Source organism: Hyperolius riggenbachi, chromosome 5, assembly GCF_040937935.1.
Source record: "Hyperolius riggenbachi isolate aHypRig1 chromosome 5, aHypRig1.pri, whole genome shotgun sequence".
NCBI lineage: Eukaryota > Metazoa > Chordata > Amphibia > Anura > Hyperoliidae > Hyperolius > Hyperolius riggenbachi.
In genome coordinates this window covers 187,361,900-187,389,604 of record NC_090650.1, presented here as the reverse complement: position 1 = coordinate 187,389,604, position 27,705 = coordinate 187,361,900, and the positions used below count along the sequence as shown (strand labels likewise).

Genomic DNA, 27,705 nt, shown 5'->3' with positions numbered 1-27,705 from the left:
TCCTGTGCTCACTGCACGTTATATGGTTCTGGGTCTTGCTGCAGACATGAGGAGAGTTTGCATGTTAACCTCTTGATAATTTTGTCCCAGAATGCAAGATGGGGAGCTCATATCGTTGCAGTAGCTTCACAACGGCCATGGGACAGAGGAATGATTGATATAGAATAGGCAATTTCCTTGCAGAGTTTTTAAGAGCTTATGCTGTACACGAGCAACTGTACACATTTCTTTTACCTGTACTTCTCACCACCCATCTCCATATGTTCAAGAGGTGGTAGGGAGCTTTTGCTGGTCAGTATTCTGGCACAGCCTATTGTACATCTAGATTCTAGACATAGATTTGTAGTTCACAGGAAACAAAATTTTAGTTCGCACTAGAAGACATGAAGGATTTTGTGCGTTATGGCTGTGAGCTACACATCTATTCAAAGTTTTGTAAATTGGAAAAAAAGTATAAAAAATACTGATTTGTTTACACTTAACATTAGTTATTAGAGAATTTAACATATTCAAATTTGGGTTTTAATAGATCCTGAGCAGGCTTTCTGGATTACCTGGGTTCTCCAGTATTTTCCTGCCTTGGAGAACCGTAGGATATCATAGTGTGTGTATGTATAAGGAAATTAACAGTTTTTGTGTTCCCGTTATATTTTTATAGGATTTTCTACAGAGAAGTTGGCATGGATGCAAAACAATAAACTGATTTCTCGACTGAGCAAAACAAGAGTTTCCCGTGTTTGCCTTTATTTGTCTGAGCAGTCATTTTTTCAGCGCCATCGAACAGTGACACAGGTAATACTAATATTCTGATTGCAATCTGTAGAATACAGTTCCAGTGAAAGCTGAAAAAAATTAAACTCCTTATTCATCTAAATTCAATGACTTCAAAGAATTCAAAGCACGTATCATGGTACATGACACTGTCCAGCAACCATAACCTGCCTTAGGCTCCCTGCACACTGCATGTGATTCTGATTCCACTTTTCAATCGGTTTTTACATCCGATTCCGATTTTTAATCTTTACTGCATGCTGCGTTTTTTGATCCGTTTTTCTGTTGAATGTATTCAGGGAAAATCGGAATTGAAAATCTGAATCGGAAACGGAATGGGAATCGGAAAACGGATTTGCAATGTGCAGGGAGCCTTAGTCATTATTTTTGCACTTTCATTTTAAATGGTTTGCAGAAGTGTTTATAACCTCTCTTGGATTTTTATTGTTGTGTGTGACCCTGCTTCAGATGTTTGAACGTATGACAGATCACCTATAGTGTGTTCAATAATATCTCACTTTGGGGATGATTCACAACTTAGGCCTAGTGCACACCGAGCGGTTTTTGGAGCGATCCGCCAGCCGCTTCCGCCTGTAAAAACGTTGGCTAATGTATTGCAATGGGATGGTGCACACCGGCGGTTTGAGGTTTTTGCCAAGCCGCAAACGCGCCTCCTGCTGCGCGTTTGCGGTTTTCGGAAGCGTTTCGTCCTCAATGTAAAGTATAGGAAAAACGCAAACCGCTCTGAAAAACGCTACTTCAGAGCGGTTTGCCAGGCATTTTTGTTACAGAAGCTGTTCAGTAACAGCTTTTACTGTAACAATATGTGTAATCTGCTACACAAAACCGCACCCAAAACCGCTAGGTATGTTTAGAAAACCTCTAAACATACCTAGAATCGCTCTGAAATCAGCTCCCAAAACCGCTAGCATATTGCGGATCTGCTAGCGGTTTTGGTGTGCACTGGGCCTTACTTTGATTATTTCGCTTGTAAGTGTGCTGAAAGGTTATTATTATTAAATAGGTGAAAAATAAGTAATTTATGAGAAGTTTTGTGAAATAACTCAAAGAGACTGGCAATCTAATTCAAGAAGAGTTCAGTCTTAAATACACATCAGGATCCACCATAGAAAAATGTCTGGCCTAAATGAATGGCCAGAATACTAGAAACAATTGAGCTAGGTAGATTTTACTTTGTACTTGTGCTGTTTACAATTAAAGTCAGATATTTATCCTAGAGTGGACTCTGATGAGATTGAGAGACGTTGGTCTCAAATGTGAAGAATAGGATGCTTTCTCTTATGAACCACTAGGGGGAGCTCCTGGACCAACTCAGCATGCAGTACAGATGTATCACATCTCCCTGTAGGAGACAAGCTGACATACCTGGCCCTGTGCCACTTTAGTTGATTGCTCTTCCACTGTATCTCTTTAGTTTGTGTGATTTGTGATTTCGGCCCACACTCTGCAGTGTATTTATGGTTTTGCATGTGCTCTAGCAGCACAGTTCACGTCTCAAAAACGAAATGCTGATTAATTGGAACATTTTTTAAAAATATGTTTTAAAGAGAATCTGTATTGTTAAAAACACACAAAAGTAAACATACCAGTGTTTTAGGGGACATCTCCAATTACCCTCTGTCACAATTTCGCCGCTCCCAGCCGCATTAAAAGTAGTCAAAAACAGTTTTAAAAAGTTTGTTTGTAAACAAACAAAATGGCCACCACAACAGGAAGTAGGTTGATGTACAGTATGTCCACACATAGAAAATACATCCACACACAATCAGGCTGTATACAGCCTTCCTTTTGAATCTCAAAAGATCATTTGTGTGTTTCTTTCCCCCTGCAGCTCACTGAAGAGTTACAAGCTGATTGTTTGTTTCTTCTTGCAGACAGCTCTGCCCCGTTGTCTGTAATTCTGCAGTATGTGACTCATCAGTATGTGAACAGAGGATTTATCCAGCTTGTAAAAGATAAGAGAGCAGAGAAAAGCTGGCTAATGTAAATAACACACACACACACACACACACACACACACACACACACACACACACACACAGGGGAGTGTGCATAAATAGGTGAGCTGCAATCGCATAGCAGATCACACTGAAGAGTTGGCAGCCTTCCAGACACAGGACGACAAGTCCAACAGGGGAAAGATAAGCTGATTTATCACAGAGATGGTGATAGTAGAAAGTGCTGCAGTAAGCCAGAGCACATTATAATAGGTTTAGGAACCTGTAGGATGGTAGAAAACACAATGACATTTTTGTTACAGAGTCCCTTTAAAAGAAAATATTAAGTCTTTCCTGCACATGTTAAACCAGTATGTGATGGTTGCAGAAGACTTTCCTGTCAGGTACACCACCACATTTGTTAGTATTTTTAAGGCGAAAAAAAAATACATTCTAAAATATTACATAAACTGGTGTTGCGAAGAGCGCTTTTATTAAAATCTGTGGAATAACAATACACATTGCCTTTATACATGGAGCATGTATTTTGGCATCCTTTTTGTATAAAATGGCCAAGATGTTTCCAGTTCAGATTGATCTTTCTCCTGCATAGTAGCTGTGTCTTCTCTTCTAACAGATTCTGGTGTTTGAGACACAGGAGTGAAGTCTTTTCCTATATTAAGATAAAATAACACTCTTCTTGGGGGTCAGCTGTCTGTAACCTGTTTGTACCTTTCTCAGTGTGCCTTTGGTACATTTTGTTCTGCTTAAATTGTAGAAGCAAATTGTGTATGTAGAGTTATCTCTGTAGTGTGGACTCAGCCAGACCTTATTTTATTTTAATTTTTTGAAGAAGAGTTGATGAGTTTGGGTTTACTTAAAGAAGGCCGGAAAAACCTCTTAGCAGAGCATAAATTATTCAGAATACTAATTTTTACATTAATTTTACTGGTTTCAGTATCAGAAATGCTTGTTATATTTATATACTGCTTTATGTTAGTTTGTACACATGGTGTTGCGGGGGTGGGGACCACACCCGTACTTAGCAGGGTGCTGCTACTCCGGTCCTGACCTGTACGACATGCACCATCGTCTTCACCTGACCGTTTGGCTTCTGCTGGCATTTGTAATGCTTGGTGGCGTCAGGTGCGTGCTGGGATGCATGATGGGAGATGTAGCCCCTAGGTGGTAGTACAGCTCAGTACTTGAATCTCCCTGACTACAACTCCCGGCATGCATTGCAGCATGTGACCCCACCAGGAGTTACCATTGCTGGCAGAAACAGACGGTCAGGTGAAGAAGATGGTGCAAATCATATGGGCCAGATGATGGCGCAAATAGTGAGGGCATTAAGGCAATATACTCAGTACTGTGCTGCGGAAGATGTCAGCACTATATAAATACTATAAATACTACATAATAATGAGGTGCAGCACCCTTCAGTAAGTATTGGTGCTTCCCCTAACAGCTCACACTTCCCCCAATTGCACACACTATTACAAACCTCCCTTATGAGGTGGTTTGTTTAACCTCCTTAGCGGTAATCCCAAGTCAGGCTAGGGACAGAAATCCACAGCTCAGAGTGGTAATCCCGTGCCTGAGTGAGTTATATGCAGTAGCTGCTGATGATCTCTCTGTTGTATGTTTTTTGTGATTTTGTTTTTAGGGTCTAAAAGCGTGTGAAAAAATTGCACGGCTTTTAGACCCCTAAATCTGGAAATAATCATAACACCAGGGAGGTTTAAAAAAAATCCAGTGCCGAGTTAGCTTTAAAGAGACTCTGTAACATTAAAAAGATCCCCTGGGGGGTACTCACCTCGGGTGGGGGAAGCCTCCGGATCCTAATGATGCTTCCCACGCCATCCTCTGTCCCACGGGGGTCTCGCCGCAGCCCTCCGAACAGCCGGCGACTGTGCCGACTGTCAGTTCAAGATTTACCTTTGCTGGCTCCAGCGGGGGCGCTGTGGCGGCTTTCCGTTCCGAACTACACGGAAATACCCGATCTCATTCGGGTCCGCTCTACTGCGCAGGCGCAGGACACTTGCGCCTGCGCAGTAGAGCGGACCCGACGGCGATCGGGTATTTCCGTGTAGTTCGGAGCCAGGAAGGTAAATATTGACGTCACCGCTGCACGGACTCCACGGAGGGCTGCAGCGAGACCCCTGACGGATGGAGGACGGCGTGGGAAGCCTCATTAGGATCCGGAGGCTTCCCCCACCCAAGGTGAGTACCCCCCAGGGGATCTTTTCATGTTACAGTTCCTCTTTAAGATAGAGAAAAAAAACATCATGTAGCAATTCATCTTGCCAGCAGTAAAGATGCCAGCATCACTGATAAATTAAAATGTGAATGGAAAAACAGTGCTAGAAGTACCACTTGGGGAATTGGGAATTGACCATGTTGAGACAAGTGAAAAAGAATTTTAGAGAGAAAAAGAAATGCACAATTGGAATTTACTGGTGCAAGGATACAGTGAGTGATTCCATATTTAAAGGGAACCCGAGATGAGAGGGATATGCAGGCTGAGATGTTTTTTGTTTCCTTTTAAATATGAGCTGTGCTGTTTCTGCCACTCCCTGCTGCAATCCTGGCTTGTAATTGCCAGTTTTAGGCAGTGTTTACAAACAAAAAACATGGCTGCTAACCAGCATGTGATAGGCTGAGAGAAGCTCAGTCTGACTCGTACAGAGCCTGCAGGGGGCGTGGAGAGGGTGTGTATAGCTTATACCTATCACAAGGAAAGCAGCACATTCCTGCCTGAACCCGACAAAGCTGACAAAGGAAAGAAGATGATTATGTAACAGAGTTAATACAGCCACTGTGCAACTAAGAAAGGCTGCAGTAAGGCTCGGTTCACATTAGGCTGTTTTCAGCCCACTTCTGCTCCGATGAGCGGAACGCAGCAGCCGCAGCAATGCTTTCCCGGTGGGAAAGTTAACATGTCGGGACCTTGCATTCCCGCTCCACTCACGGAGTGGAACGCAAGCGTACGGGCGGATGCGTCCTAATGGGAACCTGGCCTAAGACAGACCACATTAAGACAGGTATAGGAACTTATAGGATAGAAGAAATAAGGCTGAAAATGTTGTTACAGAGTCTCTTTAAAGCTTTTTGGTAAAGCACATCATTCTACTGTTGCCAAAAACGGATTGCAGCCCACAAAGAAAAGAACACTGTACCTACAGTGAAATATGGTGGAGGTTCAGTGATGTTTTGGGGGTTGTTTTGCTGCCTCTGGCACTGGGTGCCTTGAATGTATGCAAGGCAACATGAAATCTGAGAATTACCAAAGGATTTTGGATCACACTGTAGAGCCCAGTGTCAGAAATCTGGGTTTCGTCCAAGATCTTCGGTTTTCCACCAGGACAATGACCCCAAATATACATCAAAAAGCACCCAGAAATGGATAACAACAAAGTGCTGGAGAGTTCTGAAGTGGGCAGCAATGAGTCCAGATCTAAATCCCTCTTAAAATTGATGTTTGGAAAAGGCGCCCTTCCAATAACAGAGACCTGGAGCAGTTTACAAAGGAAGAGTGGTCCAAAATTTTGGGTGAGAGGTGTAAGAAGCTTATTGATGGTTATAGGAAGCGACTGATTTCAGTTATTTTTTCCCAAAGGGTGTTCAACCAAATATTAACCTGCCTGGCGTTTTATTAAGATCGCCAGGCTGACGACCGGACGTTTTTTTTTTTAATAAAAAAAAAACTATTTCATGCAGCCAACTAAAAGTTGGCTGCATGAAAGCCCACTAGAGGGCGCTCCTAATCCGCACTTCTGATCGCCTCCGGCGATCAGAAGTAACAAGAAGGGCCGCGATGAGCGGCCCTTCTTGTTTTGCCGGAGTGACGTCATGGACGTCAGCCGACGTCCTGACGTCAGCCGCCTCCGATCCAGCCCTTAGTGCTGGCCGGAACTGTGTGGTCCGGCTGCGCTGGGCTCGGGCGGCTGGGGGGACCCTCTTTCGCCGCTGCACGCGGCGGCGATCAGGTAGCACGCGGCTAGCAAAGTGCCGGCTGTGTGTGCTCCTTTTTATTTGATTGAAATCGGCCCAGCAGGGCCTGAGTGGCACCCTCTGGCGTCTCTGGACGAGCTCAGCTCGTCCAGAACGCTCAGGAGGTTAAGTTAAGGGTGCCAATAATTTTGTCCAGACCATTTTTGGAGTTTTGTGTGACATTATGTCCAATTTGCATTTTGTCCACCCTTCTATTGTTTTGTTCCAATACACACAAAGGAAACCAACATGACTGTAGACAGAGAATTGTATCGTATAGATACTATGTGGTTTTATAAATTGGGAGTGCTTTCAACACATGGTCTAAATTCTGAAATTGATTTCTCAGTATATTTGGATTAACTCTATTATGGTATAGTGCATTATTGGGGAGCACATGCGTGGATAGGATAATTGGGGAGCACATGCCTTTGGGGGCAGGTTCCTCATTTGACAGGGAGCATGGTTTGCTGCCCACTGATATAGCTGTATTATGGGCTTGATTTGATTTGAATTGAGTTTTCCTGCCTGGTGGATTATCTATGAGCGTTCCCCTTTAACTGATTATATATCCATCTGTGCAGCATGCATCTCCGTACTGGCATTTGACATTGAGGAATTCTTGTGTGTGTGAATGATGCCCCTCTCTCCTGTTGATAATGTGCCCTGTGCATGAGTGGCTGTAGATTTTGCCTCACCCCCTATATTTTAATATGCATGTAGTGCTCTATTGCATCTCCTACACCAGAAATGATGAATGTAATAAATCACCTTTAGATCCGGCACCAGCAACTCATCAGAGCTGCAACTCACAGCGACAGCATACAGGAGATAGAGCGGAGACAGCCTTCTTCACCTTTTCAAAGGAGTTTAATAAGCATCTTGTGTTACAGTTTGATTTCCTCAAAGTATAAATAGTCTTTCCTATGTCCTATGTACATCACATATATTTACAGCATACATACAGGAAGCTAGTATTCTAACTAGGAAGCATAGAGAGCCAGATAGCTGGAAAGTAGAGTACCGTCCCCTTTTCCCTCCGTGCTCCCTCTTTATATGAACATCAAAGAGTTAAATTCTGACATCATCTAAGCCATACCTCCACACGGACAATTGGCTCAGACCCCTTATGGTGTCATGATACACACCTACTTGATTAATATTCTATGAGTTCCTTTCCCCTAGTCACATAGAATCCCATGTTGATAAATATGGCCTATGTTGATTGTTCCTGTAGCCCATTTGTCTTGGGCAGTGTAGGCCTACGACCTTAGACTAGGAACATCTTCTCAGTATCTGCTTGTATCACGAAAACCTCTATTTAAAGGTATACTGACTCTGCGAACAAGCCTTTTACCTAAAACTCGGTCCAGATAACTGAGGCCTACTTAAATTATAACAATGAATAAACTTGGATGGAGTTCCATATGTTCTGCAATTTAACAGGATGGATGTATTATACTGATAGCACATTTATATTCTATTATATTTCGTTATGCTGCTCTTTGAAAATTAGTGAAACACTGAAACATATTATGCTAGTATGGGCTATTTCGCCTGAACACAAGTGTATGTAGATAGATATATATATATATATATATATATATATATATATATATATCTATGTGTGTGTGTATATGTGTATATATCTATATCTATGTATGTATGTATGTATATATCTATATCTATGTATGTATGTGTGTATATATATATATATATCCCTTTAGATTGTAAGCTAGGGCTCTCTCCCCTTTCGTGTCTTGAAAATCATTCTACATTGTATACATCATGTCACTTTTATCACAGTAATTACCAATTCTATATTTTGTATCATTCTTTGTATTTTGTCACTAATTATGTATCTTGTATACTGGTGTACACCATTGTCTGTATTATTATATTATGTACTCCGTGTTTGTTTCTTTGTACAGCGCCACGGAATATGATGCCGCTTTATAAATTACATATATATATATATAAATTATCTATAATTAAATTATCTAACTCTGTGCGATTTCTAAAAACCTGGGTGATATTACAACCACCCTTCCTCCTCTGTATCCCTAAAAATTCCATAACATTAAGTTCAAAGGGCTCCATTTGACACCTAAAATGCTACTGTGTAGAGCAGACTAGCAAGGTCTTTGTTGGCGATAACATGTTATTTATCGCTTCCTTACTCCCCCCTTTTTTTCATGAATACCATTTATTAATTTTACAGACACAAACAACGGTTTCATTACCGCACTATTACCGCATGCGGTAAAACATGCGTTAAATGTTTATGAATCCACTATCAACAACATACCATGCGGTAATTTACCGCTTGGGCGATAACGCATCCGGTAATGCTTTATGGATCAAGGCCAAAATGGTGAATGAAGAGCTGTCAGCTGACCCGCCGTTTGTGTATAAACCATGAGAGCCATCCTTTCTCTCTTGACATTCCATCCTGATGAAGCCCATTGGGCGAAACCTAGCTAGGAAGGAATCTCGAGAGTTTGGCCTCGCCCACCGCTATTACCTCATGCCAGCTTGAGCTGATCCCCATTGCCACTCTGAGCTGCATTGCAAGCATGGGTAGATTGCAAGGCTGCATACCACTGCTACTAGACGGAACTCCACCTGATATGACCTTGTGAATATCCGTGCACGTTGTGGACTTAGAGGGGGGCACAGTTATCAGAGCTCAGCAGTTCCCCCAACAAGGAATACTGGGTCTGACACTTTGAGCCTAGCACATTGAAACTTTTCACAATATTTTAGACAAGACAATAACATTTATATTGAGCTTTTCTCTTGGCAGACTCAAAGCGCCAGAGCTGCAGCCACTGGGACACGCTCTATAGGCAGTAGCCGTGTTAGGGAGACTTGCCAAAGGTCGCCCACTGAATAGGTGCTGGCTTACTGAACAGGCAGAGCCGAGATTCAATCCCTGGTCTCCTGTGTCAGAGGCAGAGAGCCTTTAACCATTACACTATCCAGGCACTGTAATTGCCTGAGATTTTGATTTTAGGGTTTTCATAAGCTGTAAACCATAATCACCAAAATGATTTAAAAAAAAAAGGGCTTGAGATATCTCGCTTTGCATATAATGAAGCTATTTCATATGTTCGGTTAACCTTTTAAAGAGACTCTGAAGTGAGACTAAAACTCTTCAGAGCTTATATTCAGCAGGGGCATGTGTGCCCCTGCTAAAACGCCGATATCCCGCGGCTGAACGGGGGTCCCTTACCCCCCCAAATCCCCCCTTGCAAAATCTACGACCAACTTGGTCGTAGATTTTGCTGCTGCTAGAGGCAGGGCTAACGGCTGCATGCCTCTCAGCGAGTCTATCAGCGCTGATCGCCGCCTCTCCCCCGCCCCTCTCAGTGAAGGAAGACTGAGAGGGGCGGGCGAGAGGCGGAAATACGCGCTGACAGACGCATGTAAGGCAGGGCTGCGGCCATTAGCCCTGCCTCACCAGGAAGAGATCCCTGCAAAGAATGGAGGGGATTTGGGAGGTAAGGGACCCCCGTTCAGCTGCGGGATAGCGGCGGTTTAGCAGGGGCACACATGCCCCTGCTGAATATAAGAGCTAAAGCGAGTTTTATTCTCGCTTCAGACTCTCTCTAAGTTGAATAACTGAATTAAATTTACTTTTGCTCAATATCTTTTGAGTTTCACCTGTATATCTATGGGAACGGTTTGCCTCTAATATAGTGTATGGCCTTCGGCTGCTTTTGTACTGCAATTGTACAAGAACCTTGAGACACTTACCTTTTTGAAGTCTCCCTGATCCCATGTATATTTATTCATCTGGCGAATGGTTTTCTATGCTGCCAATGATTTGACAGATAGCTTTGGCTCGGGTATCCACCTATATGGATCATGGTATGCGTTGACCGGGTTTTTCTACATTGCTATGCACTGTGACGCCCCTTTGTGTGCACCAGGGAATCTCTGAAATTTTTAATATTTGAATGTTTTTGCCTATATTAATAAAGTATATACCTTTTTATAACTATTGAATTTGAATATTTACAGTTTTCTCCTTCAAATTGTTGGGCCTTTTGGTCTTAATGACCCTTAATCAAAGCGCCCATAAATGTGCATTCAAGACTTTTATAACCCTGCATTAATTTAGAATAATTTACATCTCATTGACCATTGCTATGTCGCATCATATTTCTTTGCAAATACATCTCCTCCACCTACTTAAGTTTAAGCTCTTTTTACATTATTTTACCTCATTCAGCTAATTTGGAGCCATTAAATTAAGGGGTAAGATTGCTGCCAAGGGGGGGCGTGGCCAGCTATGGGAGCGTGAGAACGTGTTTTCCACAGCTCCTCTGACCGGGCATAGAATCCTGCAGAATCCTAGTTCCCCAGCGACTCCAGCACTGCGACCTCGCCTAGCCACACTTAGGAGAAGCTCCTGCCTGGATCCCAAATGTCGGCGAAAGGGAAGGGCACTGATGCGGCGGCGAAACTCGCCAAGTACGCGCATGATGCGACCCAAGATGGCGCCGCCCGCTCTCCGGATTCTTCAGCATCGCCGGCAGATGTCTCCCCACCGTCAGAGCACATGGAGACGGCGCAAGAAACTCAAGTCCCCGCGGAAGCAGTAAGTAGGGACGGAGAGCCCAAACAGCCGCGTGATAGCTCCGGGGGCAGGAAGGAAAAGAGGCCCCGATCCAACTCACAGGCCTCAGGGGAGGAAAATACAGGGGATGAAGAGGGAGACGGAGAACCCACTCGAGCAGAGCTGTTAGAGGCGATTAGAGCCCTGCATCTTAACATTAATACAAAGTTTGAATACATTCAGTCTGATCTTACACTAGTGAAGGATGACTTAAGGAAAATGCGTGAAAGAGCAGTAGAAATGGAAACGCGCATTAGCTGTATTGAGGACGATTTGCGACCCATAAGGAGCAGTCAAGCAGAAAATACTAAAGCTGCCCACTCTCAGGCCTTGAAACTGGACGAGTTAGAAAACAGATCGCGGAGGTCCAATATACGTATTATCGGCCTCCCTGAAAAGGTCGAAGGCATCCATCCTAAAACTTTTCTTGAGGAATGGCTTAAGAAATCCATCCCTGAGTTACATCTATCTGCAGCCTTCTCTATTGAACGGGCACATAGGGTGCCAGGAGGTCCGCCAAAACCTGGCAATTTACCAAGGCCTATGGTGGCGAAATTATTAAACTATCGTGACAGAGTGGAGATTATGCGCAAGGCCAGACTAACATCGAGTTTGGAATATAATGGGTCCAAAGTATCATTATACCAAGACTTTTCAGCGGAGGTTCAAAGACAACGTGCATCATACTATGCTGTTAAAGCAGGTCTCAAGATTCAACAAATAGAGTACAGTATGATGTTTCCAGCGAAACTTCGCATTCAATACCAGGATAAAACTATCTTTTTTATGTCACCTGAGGAAGCCGTGACATGGATGGAAAGCAAAGGCTTGCCTATTCCTAATATTCCACCTAAGAAAAAGAAATGAAGTTTTTGTACTGGATGTAATCAGTGCCTATGTTGGGCCCTTATAAGAATTTAGCTTGTTATATTTCTCTATATTTGCGAATCCTATACGCTCTGTGTCATATGTCCTATGAAGAGACAGTGTCCTCAGATAAGAAAGTTCGGTTATTATGTTTATAGAGTCTTACTCCAAATATATGAATATATTCCCAAAATGTTAAAACTATTATATATTTGCATTAGAGTACTTTTGCTCTAAAAAATTAATGAATAGATATGTTGGAATATCCTTGGGGGGTAGGATAGGATGAGATCAGGCTATAGTATTTAAGGACACTTTCTTTACCACTAAAAGTTAATGGTAAGAAGAATTAGAAGGGGTTTGGTGCTCTCTGGTGGTAGTTATGAGGAATGCACAAAATATATATATCCCTATGTTAACACATTGTATGTAGTATGAAAAATGCCTTTGAATAAGTAATCCTATAGAGAACACAATTTGCTCTGTTATTTAACATGTGTGAATTATAAAAAGGGGGACTTTAAGCTCTAAAGTTAAGTATATATGGGAAAATAGGCTAAAATGGTACAACAATAGGAAAAGCAGGGAAAATAATAAGGGGTTGCAGAGTGGAGCTAAATGGGGCAACGGGTGTAATGTTTATAGCCGGGCCGGAAGTAGCGGCCGAAGTTTGTCTTTTCCCCCACAAACAGTAAGTTTGGGTATGAAACTTCCTGTGGTTGTCAGCAGGGAGTGGGGTGGGTAAGGGAGTTGTATGGGCACACATGGGTTAATAGATAAGTATGTCTTTAATCTTTTTATTCCTAAGTGTATGTATATCCCCTCAGAAGCAAGAAAAGAATGGATAGCTGTCTTTTGGTTCTATACAAAGGATAATGGCTGACTTAAGAATTGTCACGTGGAATGTTCGAGGTCTGAATAACCACATAAAACGAAGGCTGGTGTTTAACCATTTAAAAAAACTGACACCACACATAATATGCTTACAGGAAACTCATTTAACGGGTAGTAAAGTTTTAACTCTTAAGAAACCGTGGATAGCAACCTATCACATTTCTCACTTCTCCTCCTATTCAAGGGGAACAGCAGTGTTAATATCCAAGTCCTTCACCGGAACTGTAATGGGCGTAAAGGTAGATACTGCAGGGCGATTTGTGATTGTTACAATCAACATAGAAGGGAAACCCCTTACTATCGTGTCACTATATGTTCCCCCACCTTTTACTGGTACGGTCCTGGACGCGTTGACCGCCAAACTAAGCAGTTGTCTGCAACACCCAATAATTATTAGTGGCGACTTTAATGCGGTGTTAGATCCGCAGAAGGATAAATTACAAAATAAAAGTCAAAGATCTTACCCCTATTTGCTCACATGGATGAGTAGGCTAGGCCTGACAGACATATGGAGATGGAGAAATCCAGATCAAATGGACTTCTTATGTTATTCAGATCACCATCATTCTATGTCACGTATAGATATGTGCTTGGGTACACAAGATATTTTGCAGTTTATTGAAACCGTTAAATATCTTCCACATGGTATATCTGACCATTCCCCCTTAGTATGTGATGTGCGGTATATGCAGAAACAACAAGGTAATATATGGAGAATGGGGCCGTGGTGGCTCGAGGACCAAACGGTTAGTATTTCATGTTTGGAGGCAGCTAAGCAATTTTGGATAGAAAATCAGGGGACTGCAGAAGGAAATGTTTGTTGGGATGCAAGCAAGGCGGTGCTGCGTGGGGCATTTAGGGCGTCCTTATCAATTATCAGAGCAAATGATAAAGCTATGCATGAGTACACAGAAAATAAAGTTAAGGAAACGTACAGGTCATTAATGCTGAGCAATGATACCTGCTCATATAATAATTGGGCCGCAGCAAGAAGAATTCATGAACTGGCGTTATATACTAGAGCTAAGCGTAAAGAGATAATTTTCCGACAAAAAAACTTTGAATTTGGAAATAAGAGTGGCACAATTTTGGCATACCTGCTGAGGTCATGTAGAGAACTTACGGCTATTCCTAGGATTCTGAATGGCTCTGGGACATATAGTACTACCTCGGCAGATATTGCCAAGGAGTTTTTTTATTTCTACACGGAACTATATACTAGTAAGGCTAAATCAGATAGCACCAGCTTGGTGAAATTTCTGGATTCTATTGATCTCCCGCAATTAAGTGACGAGGCAAAAGCTGTTTTAGATGCCCCTATTACAGAAGCTGAAATCGTTAAAGCTCTCGCTTCTTTTAGAAAAGGAAAAACCCCCGGACCTGACGGTCTGCCAATAGAATGGTATTTAAAAAGTTCCGCCATTAATACCCCTAGACTTTCGCAAATGTTTGCAGAATCTTTGACAAAAGGCATTCTTCCAGATACATTATACGAAGCATATATAGTACTCCTTCCTAAACCTAATAAAAATCTGGATTTATGTGAGTCTTATCGACCTATCTCTTTGATTAATACAGATGCCAAAATATTGGCTAAAGTTTTGGCTAATAGACTGAATCAATTTATTACCACCCTTGTTCATGAAGACCAAACAGGCTTCATGCCTGGTAGATCTACCAAACTGAATATTCGAAGGCTGTATTCAAATCTACAGTTTCCTCATGAAAATGCAGGCTCCAGGGTTATACTATCGCTTGATACGCACAAAGCCTTTGATTCAATAGAGTGGATTTATATGGGGGCAGTGTTAAAGAAAATGGGTTTTGGAGAAATATTTAGGAAATGGTTTAATATTCTATATGCCAAACCACGTGCAAGAATTAGGGTAAATTCATATATATCAGATCTGATCTATATCTACAGGGGCACCAGACAAGGATGTCCCCTATCTCCTTTACTATTCGCATTAGCAATGGAACCATTAGCGGAGCTAATTAGGACATCTCCAGATATTCAGGGACTCAAAGTCCATAAGTTAGAGGAACGTATATCACTATACGCGGATGACGTGCTTTTGTATTTAGCAAATCCAGGCCCCTCTTTAGTTAAGGTATTTCAAATTTATGACTCCTTTCAGGAGGTTTCTGGGCTTCAGGTAAATTGGTCTAAGTCCATTCTGTTTCCTCTTGACTCTGAAGCTGTCAAACATATTCATCCATCCTCTAAATTAGTTGTGACTGACTCTTTTAAATATCTAGGAGTTACCATTACCAGAAATATTAAGGAGTATATTCAGGTCAATTTAACTCCTCTAATTGATGGCCTTAGTGATAGGTTTAAATTATGGAGTAAATTACCCCTGAATATACCTGGTAAAGCTACTGCCATTAAAATGGTTATAGCTCCCAAATTTTTATATATCTTTCAAATGGCTCCAGTACAGATACCTAAACGTACCTTTAACCTGCTGAGCGGTCTGGACGAGCTCAGCTCGTCCAACACCGCCAGAGGCTGCAGCTCAGGCCCTGCTGGGCCGATTTGCACCAAATAAAAAGCAGCACACGCAGCCGGCACTTTGCCAGCCGCGTGTGCTGCCTGATCGCCGCTGCAGCGCGGCGATCCGCCGCGTGCAGCGGCGAAAGAGGGTCCCCCCAGCCGCCCGAGCCCAGCGTAGCCGGAACAAACAGTTCCGGCCAGCGCTAAGGGCTGGATCGGAGGCGGCTGACGTCAAGACGTCGGCTGACGTCAATGACGTCACTCCGCTCGTCGCCATGGCGACGAGGGAAGCGAAACACGGAGGGCCGCTCATTGCGGCCTTCCGTGTTATCTCTTGCCGCCGGAGGCGATCGGAAGATCGCCTCCGGAGCGTCCTCTAGTGGGCTTTCATGCAGCCAACTTTCAGTTGGCTGCATGAAATAGTTTTTTTTTTATCTAAAAAAAACCCTCCCGCAGCCACCCTGGCGATTTAATCAGAACGCCAGGGTGGTTAAAGTAATAGACTCTATGGTTGCTAATTTTATCTGGGGTAATTCTACACATCGTTTGGCATTGGATACTTTAAAACTACCGACGAAATATGGGGGGCTAGGGGTTCCCAATTTTTATATCTATTATTTAGCGGCACAACTGACGCATACTCATGGCTGGATGAATCGGGATAGATTTGATGCCTCGCTGACTCTGGAGGCTGATATCGCTTCCTCATACGAAGCCTTGGCTAGTTCTATATATAGGAGTATCCCTCCTCGAAAAGAGGGAACTTCCCTCATTTATAACTCAATTAAAGTCTTTGCAGCTGCCTCCAAGCTGGTCCCTGGGCCACCGGGCTCTATTTCTCCAAATACTCCTTTATGGGTAAATCCAAAATTTCCAGAACTTCTTAAGATGGAAGACTCTCAATTCTGGGTAAGGTTTGGAATAAAATATATAAACCAATTATTTTGCGATGGCAAATTTAAAACGTTCAATATCCTTAAAGATGAATTTGGACTTCCACGCTACTCCCTATTCCGGTACTTTCAAATCAGAGATGCAATTAAAGCCCAAATAGGCCTATCGGGAGTCTTGTTGGCCTTCTCAGAGCTAGAAAATATATTGTTAAGTCAAGACAAAACTAAACTGATTTCTCGCCTCTACTCACTGATCTCCGATAGGAAGGGATATTATAGATATGAGAAAATTAAAACAAAATGGCAAACGAATCAATGTGAAATTTCTGCAATAGAATGGGATGAATTTGAATCTTCTTATATGACTTCAGTGATTAGTTCAGCGGACAAGCTAATACAGACAAAATGGCTCTACCAGGTCTATTACACTCCGGATAAGCTGGCCAAAATGGGGAAGGGCATTGGTTCTAATTGTTTTAAATGTGGGTCGCCAAAAGCAGATTTCATGCATTGTGTTTGGGAGTGCGTGGAACTTCAACGCTATTGGACGTCCGTCATAAGGCTTTTGGAAAAAATAATGGACAGACCTATTACTCTTTCTTATAAGGGGTCCCTTTTGGGCATTATAGACAATACTACTTGCAATAAATACCATAAATTATTTCTTAGACTGGTATTCTTCTATGCAGGGAAAAATTTGTTATTAAAGTGGAAATTGTCTCAACCTCCTACAATTGCAGATATGAAAACACTTATTAATCAAAATTTGCCTCTATATAGTCTTACGTACCAGGCGAGAGGTCATCCAGAGAAATTTGAAAAAGTATGGGGCAGATGGGTAGATGATAGCACCACAGTAATTCCCAATCTTGATATTACAACCAGTGTATCAGATACATATTTATAGTAATTGCGTTACCTTCTAACATCCCACAGGGACATGCGTTATAATAAGGTAAATATAACTGGACTTTTCTAAGATGTATAGCATTCCACATATAAGTTGTCTATTATGTAATGAGGTGGATGTAGCAAAAAAGGGACATGCCTTAAAGGTATATGAATATTGTAATTCTTATGTTATATAGGGGATGGGGGGTTGGGAGGAAAGGGAAAATTGTATGCTGTGTATAATTATGAAAATTTTTCAATAAAAAATCTCTTTTAAAAAAAAAAGGTTGCTGCCAAGAAGGTCGAGGTGAATCACTGCTGTCTATTCCCATTTTTGGAAACGGGTCCCTCAAACCTCAATCTGTTTAAACTTTAAAGTCCAATTTCAGGGGAAAAATAATCCCTTTGGTAAAAGATTAGAATTGCAAACCTCTTTTTCCTCCATATACAGATCATGACCCCTTCTCCTTTGTACAAGCCTGGGGACATACATGGATCTGCTTTGCGATTTTGCAAAGCAATTTTGAAGGAATATTTAGTTTTGCAGTATTCCCTAGAGGCAATTCTAAAGTAAATGCTGCATGCAGCAAGATTGTGATTCAATACAAAGCTCAACGCTGCAGTGGGATTACTCTCATAGGGTTACACTGTACTAGCACTTTGCCGATTGCCAGCTAATCACCGGTGATCAGCTAGTGCCGATAATGTGAACTAGCACTGAGACTTTGAGGTAGTAGAGGTCACTGTGGTTGTCCTTCTGAAAGGAGGGGCCATGGTCACCTGTATGAAAAGGAGAGACCAGGAGCCAAATGGTGCAGTATTGTTGGGTATAGGATATTGCTCAGAATTCAGGGAGTGATTATGCTCACAAAGGTGGGTTGCAGCCCCTGCAACCACCGCATCTCGCTTGCGGGGAATTTACCATGCCCGCTTGGTATTCCAGATCCTGCCAGAACTAGATGGTCGCACTCCTAGGGTCCTTATTAGCTGAGCGACACGTGGGGGGGATGGGGCTGGGGCTGCCCAAAAATACAAAGTGAAATTGTATAAAAATAATATAAAAAGAGGTATCTTACCTCTCCAGATGTAAAACCCAAACAAAGAAAGGGTTTAATTGGATAAGATTCATTCAAGCACGATTATAAAAGATAACACATTTCACAGGTCTTTGCCTACTTCCACAAGTCAATAAAACAAGTGCCTATAAACAAACATAACAAACATAAGAATACACAGCTACCATTCACAAAAGACTCATTATAGTCAATCCTGTTGCTAAACCGTTTTCATCAATCTTAGTCTCCATTAGTCAATTATCTATTCCAAATTAGCTACATTTACTATATACTGTATGTGTCTGTTGCTTTATACATTTAGGGTTTCAAGGTTTTACAATGCTAACATGAGACTAAAAGATGCAGCAGCAAATATTTTTTTTCTTCAAAAATTGATTTACATAGAGTCCCTGATTAGTCACCAAACTGTCCCAGGGACAAAACATTAGGTAGATTTTTTTTCAGCGGAATCAAAGATGGCAATAAAACCTTACCACAAATTCCAACCCCCCCCCTTCACATTACTCAGAGCTAATGTAAAATTCTTGGAAATGGGCTGTAAACAACTGATCATCCTTAATATCAAAAAGTCTGACCACATAAGCATACCAGGATTTCTTTTATCAGGAACTGGAATTTTAAAAATCCTGTTTGGTTAATATAACACTACTTAAAAATGAAAATCTCAGTAAATTTTAACGTGTACCTGAGATGCTTGGGAGAAAAGGATTTTTACTTATCTGGAGCTTTTCCAGACCCCTGTAGTCCAGCAGCTCCCTCGATGTCCTCCCTGTCCCATCTGGTATGTCACTGTAGTCTCTGTTAAAGCGACACTTAAGCCTAAAAAAAAATCAGTTTTACTCACCTGGGGCTGCTACCAGCCCCCTGCAGCTGTCCCGTGCCCTCGCAGTCACTCATGGCTCCTCCGGTCCCCCGCCGCCAGCTACTTTCAATTTTGCAGACACGCCTGGCCATGCGTAGGCTTCTACCCGTTCCCCTCCGCAATAGCGTCCTGCGCAGGGCGCTATTGCGGGCCGGAACGCATACAAGGAGACACGTGGCCAGGCCTGCACAGGTGCGGTAAGCCTGTCGGCCTAAAGTCTTGTAAATTATGGCACAAGCGAATTCATTACTGGGCATATTTACATAATATGAATGGATGATATAGGGGCAGCATCCACTATTGTGACATATTTGATATTTATTTCTCCATTTTTGCTGCAGAACACTTGTGACAATAGAGATTCCACAGCAGGGTTTGCTTAGCATTCACATTGGATCTCTGGCTTTCCTTAACCTTTCATTTCCATTACATGAAGATAAGTCATTACTGTAATATATTTATTGCCAGTGGATACAGAATTAATATCATGCAAGGTCTGCTGAAAGCTATGCCAACTACCACTCAACCACTTACACCCAAAATTGATTTAAATTTGTATTTATACATTCTACTACTTATATTTTGTTAGCCAAGGGGCTGTTCACAAAGACCGATGCAGCACCACTGCTAATTGACAAATGCTAGCTCAATGTTTTTTCATCTTCACTGAATTTTAGCTGTTACCTCGCGTCTTTTCACTTTACATTAATATTTTGTACAAACATAATGAAAAAGTCAAAAATCCCAGAAGTCTGTTTTATCCTGTCCAGTTTATTCTACTGGGCAGATGAGGGGTTATAAATCATGTATTCTTGTTGGTAAGATTTTGTCTCATTTCCTCTTCCCATTGTAAGGGCTCTTTCACAGTGCGACGTTAAGGTTGCACGTTATAAAAAATAACGCAGACTAACGCACAGCAACGCAAAGTATGTGTTACATTCACAGTGCTCATGTTGCGTGTAACGTGTAGCAATATTTAGAAAGTGCTGCATGCTGTGCGGTCTCTGCGTTATTAGCTACGTTGGACTGTTTGCACATGCTCAGTAATGTTGTTAATTTTTTTTTAATGTGACGCATGCGCCGTTTTTGTTCTATCAGTATGCAACGAAAACAGCGCACCGCGAGACACAACGCAGGGCAATTTAAAGTCACACTTCAAAAGTGACATGCGTTGCGTTAGGGGCACGTTGTGCCACCATAACGTCGCATCAAACGCAACGTCGTAGTGTTGAAGAGCCCTAAGAGTATACTTTGTTGCCTAATGGCACATTGTAAAAAAAATTGTTGCAGGTCTGTTTTGCAGTATAGGTTGAAAAACACACAGCTTTTTATATTAGTTTATACAGGTATAAAATAAGTGTAGTGCTGTTTACATGAGTAAGCATTTTTTCTGGTGAATTTTCTGGAATAGCAATACAGCTTTCTTTCGAACAAACGTAAGCAAGTAAGAAATCAAACTTATTATTCATACGTAGAAATATCATTCTTTAAAGGGAACCTGAAGATCGTTCAAAAAAAAAAAAAAAGAGCGTTTCACTTACCTGGGGCCTCTGCCAGCCCCCTGCAGCCGCCCTCTGCCTGCGCCGGTCCCCCCCTAGGATCCTTTTTGAATGATCGTCAGGTTCCCTTTCCAATCCACTGCATAAGTAATTCATTTAAATCGGACCTGAACTCAGAACTTCCTCTCTGCTCTAAAAGATACGCTACAGTATAATGACCTTTAAAGAAAAACCTTTCTTTGTTACAGCTGATACAAATCCTGCAATAAATCTGCAGTGTATCTACTTCCTGCTTTCATGGAAGCAAGACATATTGTTAACATCCTGTGCTTTTTAATTAGTCTCTGCCGTGGCAGTCAGCTGACACTGCTAGGGGATCAAATTACAACTTGTGATAAGTCAAAGACCAGGGGGAATTAGATAAACTCTCTAAATACATACAGAGTGCATTTCTCTACACTTTCCTTCTGTCCTGTGCAAGAGTTCTGGTCCACTTTAAGATCATATTTATCACAACATTACCTCCGTAGGATGTCTACAGAGATTATAGAAAATAAAATTGATTATTTTCAAACCTGTTTTAGACTCTTGACCATTTTTCATTTTTTTTTTTGGCTAGGGCCTAATGTAAAAAAATGTACTTCCTTGTTTAGAGAATAGAAAATGATCTCATCCTACACTATTTTGCTATACTCCTAATAGAAAGGATCTTTCATGAGCCTTTAAATCAGTGGTCCTCAAACTAAGGCCCGCGGGCCGAATGCGGCCCCCTGAGGCTTTTTCACTGGCCCCCAATCACCAAATGTATAACTTATAGATGTGGCCCACTGCACCTTTAAATATTGGTCGCCCACATATAGAATAGCAGTGCTGGCACCACTCATCCACACACTGCTGTCTAATTGGACAGCAGGTTATCACCTGGGTATGCTTCACTGTCTGGTGCATAAAGACGTTCTTCAGGCGCTGCATGACTGAATGGCTGCTGCTGGGAGTTCTCCTCCAGGCATGATTGAGGGGAATCAAGACATAGATTCAATGTAATGGTTTTCCACATCATTTTATGTATGTTCCAGTTCCCCCAGCAATCTGAAGTATGTTGACCTAGACCCTTTACCGAAACAGTTTGGGGACCCCTGCTTTAAATTAAAGTTTGCAGCTGACGTAAATTTTGAATCTAAAGGGGAAAATAAAGCAAGAGAGAAGAGATGTTGTAGACTTGGATACAAAAGTGGAAATTATGCAAGATTCAATATTTTAAAACCCTAAGAACAGGCATAAGTAGGATCCCAGACGATCTAAGGACCAGTGGAAGGCGTGCCCAGTTAACATGCACGTATCAGGCAGAGATGTAACTAGAAATTGGCAACACCACCCGAATTAAGTTTGGAGAAAGCCTACTCTCTTAAAACAAAAAAAATAGGACCGAACTATTGTACAAAAAGCCATATGAGATGTAATGCCATAATAACCAGGGCTGTGGAGTCGGAGTCAAGACAATTTTTAGGGAACCTGGAGTCTGAGTCAGGAGAAAATGCTCCAACTCCTAATGAATTTAAACTGTAGTTGTCACAGGAGCCCTAGTGGCTGACCGCACTTAGCCTTCTAAACGGTGCCAGCGCACAGATCGTGCGAACTCTGGTCGCAGTCAATGCGCAGGAACCGTTAAGAATTAGCCGCAGACAACTCAGAAGGGAGCCTGTGAGACACGGGCAATTACAACGTCACCTACTGGTTCAGAGTAAACTGCCACCACCGCGGTTACCATGGGACCGTGGAGCCCACTAACTGACTGACTAGTCCTGCGAATAAAACGGTTAAACACACGGTATTCTGTCTAGCCAACAACAAACAAACAGTAGCGTATCTTCAGAGACCCGGGATCAGTTCTGTGGGTGCTGATAAGCAGGGTAGCGGACAGTGAATGACTTGGAGAAAGTCGTTTATTCACGCAATATAAATAATTAATATATACAGACAATTATTAAAATCACAATTATTAAGACAGTAATAGCCAGTATAAAAAATAAAAGAAGGGAGAAAAATACTTAGTTCCTGGAAAGATGTCCTTTTTGTGGGAAAACAGAGTTCTGGGTTTCAATTTGAGTTCAGAGTTCAGACCAGGTGGATGCCAGCATATCCTCAAGCTGGCATCTGATGAGTGCAAGATGTTTCAGTGTGGAGGACACTGAGTTTGGGTCCTCTGCCATTCTTATGCCCCTGCTTCAGTAGGAGGGAGTGAGGGCGGGGAGCCATACACCCCTTTAGAAGATGAGATGAGCCCTCCCCTTGTCCTGGGGGCTAGAAATCATATCTACCCATATATGGGCTCTATCTCACAGAACCGTACAGGTCAGGGCAGATTTATTAACATTTTCAGGTCTGTCTCGATTTACCCAGCGCCCTGATACCAGACATGAGGGGTGGGACCCCTGTGGTATCATCAGGGCATTTTCAAACTGCCTAACTGGCAGTCCTTACCTCAGAATGTTCTGAAACTTCCTCAGAACCAGCACCGGGGCTCATGCTACACTTCCCCCACGTTTGGCGAAGCTGCCATCTCAGGAACCCCAGAAATATGACAGATCTGGGAAGTTATGGATTATGCTATGAGACTCAGGTTTATTCAGGATGTGTTCTAGCTGCTAACAGCTGACTTCCCTTTGATCTTTACCAGTGAGCAAGGTGTCAAGACCTCCCGGAGATTTGTAGCCTGCCTGGCTGCACCTAGGCATCCTGATCACCCCTTGGTTAATTAACATCTACATGAGATCAGCTAGGTGTCACCTTATACCTGATGGATGGGCCATCCGCACAGCTTGAAGCCAGGGACTCTCTGGGCCCAGGCTCATTAGCATATCAAAAGAGCCATCCAGCCTTTAGGATGGTGCTCTCTCTGCTAAGAAAAAGACTTCAGCTCCCCCTACACACTCAACCCAGATTGTATCGATTTGAAGCGCAATCGATGCAGGGAATCGAGTGCGATCGCTTTTTCTTCACGGGCGGTTACAGGACGCGCCTGCGGCCCCGCAACCGTCCGTGACAGTAGTTAAAATAGAAAGTATGATAAAATGTACTATTTCTCACAGGGCTGTGGAGTCGGAGTCGTGGAGTCGGGGCAATTTTGGGTGCCTGGAGTCGGAGTCGGGGAAAAATGCACAGACTCCGACTCCTAATGAATTTAAACTGTAATTAAAATAGAAAATATGATAAAATTTTCTATTTCTCAGATAATAGTCATCATAAATAATTTATACATACAGTAATAGATGTGCTTAGTCCACAAAATTGAAATAAACCAATCAAAATTAGTTACTTGTGCTGCTTCAATAAAGCAGTCCCTGTATTTTTAAAGTCAGATATACACATCTGATTGTGACTGTATAAATGATGTGTACACAGGAATCTCTTATATATACGAAATAACATCTATGTTGTAAGTATGAAGCCTGATGTGTAGCCGTGTCACTAATAGAGATGGTCAATGAGGTGGAAATCATTCTGCGTTGATTCTGATTTATGCAAATGTACGCACTCTCTTTGCTTGTGAAATCAAATAATTTGATTTGGTGACTACGAATTAAATGGTACCTGAGAAGGATAAAAAGAAAAGTTTTATACATACCTGGGGCTTCCTCCAACCCCCTTCAGGCTAATCAGTCCCTTGCTGTCCACCTCCACCACCTGGATCTTCTGCTATGAATTCTGGTAATTCAGTCAGTCAGCACAGTCCGGCCGCATGCTGCTTCCACAGCCAGGAGCGTTCTGCACCTGCGCAATAGTGCTGCGCAGGTGTAGTACGCTCCCGGCGGCGGAGTGTGTGCATGCGCACTATGCCAGACTGCTTCAAGTACCTGGACTCATAGCAGAAGATCCAGGTGGCGGAGGAGGACAGCGAGGGACTGATTAGCCTGAAGGGGGCTGGAGGAAGCCCCAGGTATGTATAAAACTTTAATTTCATCTGTTTCAAGCTTTCTTTATTACACAGTAGTACTATACTCTACATGTGCCTTGGCAGGGCCTCCCCCCTCCCTTAGTGTGTCCTTCTTAATTGTACTACCCCAGCAATTACACCCTTCTCATGGACTAACTCGTACTTGTTTTGCCAGGTCTCTGTAAACCGCATTTTATACCCTGATTGTATGTATAACCTTGTGCTATGTTGTATAACCGTTTGCTACCTCTCTGTCTGTCACCCCTTGTTGCAATGCATGTATCCCTATTTATTGTCCAGCGCTGCGTAATATGTTGGCGCTTTATAAATACAATAAATAATATGCACTCTCCAAAGAGCTGCAGGGAATCCACTGAGAATGTTGTGCACATTGAACACAGAGGTGTTGTCTATCACCCATAAACCTGGTTCAGATTGTGCATGAAGAATGTGTAATAGAGGAAGAATCTCCTTATTCCCCTGCAGAGTACCTGTACATCACTCTTACATGTACCCACAGTTGCATTACCTAGGGCCTGATAGATGTTCTTTGTTCTGGTCTGTACCTTTTACAAATACTCTTACCAAGGACTAGTTTTAGTCTAAAGGGAATAAATATGGCAGTCTACATATCCTTCTCACTTCAGTTGTCTTTTAAAATTCCGAAGCGTTGGCAGTTAAGAGACAAATTTCATGTTACATACTTTCAATCAACAAGATTGTAATATGCAAATTAGATGAGTCGGAGTCGAGGAGTCTGAGTCGGTGGAATCCTAAATTGAGGAGTCGGAGTCGGTGGATTTTTGTACCGACTCCACAGCCCTGATTTCTCAGATAATAGTCCTCATACATCATTTATATATACAGTAATAGCTCTGCCTAGTCCACAAAAATGAAATAAACCAATCAAAAAATAGTTACTTGTGCTACTTCAATAAAGTAGTCCCTGTATTTTTAAAGTCCTATATACAGTGGTTTGCAAAAGTATTCAGCCCCCTTGAAGTTTTCCACATTTTGTCATATTACTGCCACAATCGATCAATTTTATTGGAATTCCATGTGAAAGATTAATACAAGGTGGTGTACACGTGAGAAGTGGAACGAAAATCATACATTATTCTAAACCTTTAAAAAAACAAAACAAAACTGCAAAGTGGGGTGTGCGTAATTTTTCAGCCCCCTGAGTCAATACATTGTAGAACCACCTTTTGCTGCAATTACAGCTGCCTGTCTTTTAGGGTATGTCTCTACCAGCTTTGCACATCTAGAGACTGAAATCCTTGCCCATTCTTCTTTGCAAAACAGCTCCAGCTCAGTCAGATTAGATGGACAGCGTTTGGGAACAGCAGTTTTCAGATCTTGCCACAGATTCTCGATTGGATTTAGATCTGGATTTTAGCTGGGCCATTCTAAAACATGGATGTGTTTTGTTTTAAACCATTCCATTGTTGCCCTGGCTTTATGTTTAGGGTCGTTGTCCTGCTGGAAGTTGAACCTCCGCCCCAGTTTCAAGTCCTTTGCAGACTCCAAGAGGTTTTCTTCCAAGATTGCCCTGTATTTGGCTTCATCCATCTTCCCATCAACTCTGACCAGCTTCCCTGTCCCTGCTGAAGAGAAGCACCCCCAGAGCATGATGCTGCCACCACCATATTTGACAGTGGGGATGGTGTGTTCAGAGTGATGTGCAGTGTTAGTTTTCCACCACACATAGCGTTTTGCATTTTGGCCAAAAAGTTCAATTTTGGTCTCATCTGACTAGAGCACCTTCTTCCACATGTTTGCCGTGTCCCCCCCATGGCTTGTGTCAAACTGCAAACTGGACTTCTTATGCTTTTCTGTTAACAATGACTTTCTTCTTGCCACTCTTCCATAAAGGCCAACTTTGTCCAGTGCACGACTAATAGTTGTCCTATGACCAGATTCCCCCACCTGAGCTGTAGATCTCTGCAGCTTGTCCAGAGTCACCATGGGCTTCTTGACTGCATTTCTGATCAGCGCTCTACTTGTTCGGCCTGTGAGTTTAGGTGGACGGCCTTCTCTTGGTAGGTTTACAGTTGTGCCATACTCCTTCCATTTCTGAATGATAGCTTGATCAGTGCTCCGTACGATGTTCAAGCCTTAGGCTACCCCGTGGTCGGCCTGAATACAGAGTGGCAGGAGCGGAGGTGACAGCGTGGGACAGTCGGCTGCAAGGGGCTGGAGAAAGCCCCAGGTGAGCAAAGCTTATTTTTAGTTTTTTTTGCCTGATAACTCCTTTAAGAGGTATACGGATGCTGCCATGTTTGCCTTTTAAGCAATACCAGTTTTTTACAACCATATAATCTACATGATCTGTTAAAGAGGCACAGTAACAAGATATAGTAGAATGTAATACGTTAGTGTTCTCCCCACGCTCTTTTAGCCGGGTGCTCCATTCTGCTAGTTTTGGTGAGCACCCGGCTGTCATCGGCTCACTTCCTCCTCAGAGTTGTTCAGAAAAGTGCCGGCCTTCCATTCTCTCATTTCACCCCACCTGACTTTTTTTTTTCATGCCACCGGCTACTTTTTTCACGCCACCCGGCAGGAAAAAAATTCTGGGGAGAACATTGCATTCATCAGGATACCTAACTTTGTTAATTATCCTGCTATCAACACCAGAAATGCTTCCTATCTTTATATTGCTTTATATTGGTATGTGACCCCAATCTCCCAGTGATGTTTAGCCTAGGCCGAAAAGCTCAATATACATGGAGCGATCCGGCGGCTCAATTAGCCACCGGATCGCCTCTGCCGCATCCCCGCGCGTACCCGCTCGCCCACGCGTGTGTCGGATTCGATCCCCCCTTGTACCCGCCGGCGCCGCTTATCTTCCGCTCGATTCCCTGCAATTGTCCGCTCATGGGGAACGAGCAGGGAATCGGCGGCGGCGAGATCGGACCAGTCGGATCTTATCAATCAAGCCGCATC

At 42.6% G+C, this 27,705-nt stretch overlaps 1 protein-coding gene across 1 annotated transcript in view; it reads left to right on the top strand.

The window, feature by feature from the left end:
- The window catches only part of TEX10 (testis expressed 10), a 178,645-nt gene that overhangs the window by 129,881 nt on the left and 21,059 nt on the right, over positions 1-27,705 (top strand). The window contains exon 10 of the mRNA XM_068236496.1: positions 659-792. Within this exon, the coding sequence (XP_068092597.1) occupies positions 659-792 (134 nt within the window). The remainder of the gene's footprint in view (positions 1-658; positions 793-27,705) is intronic.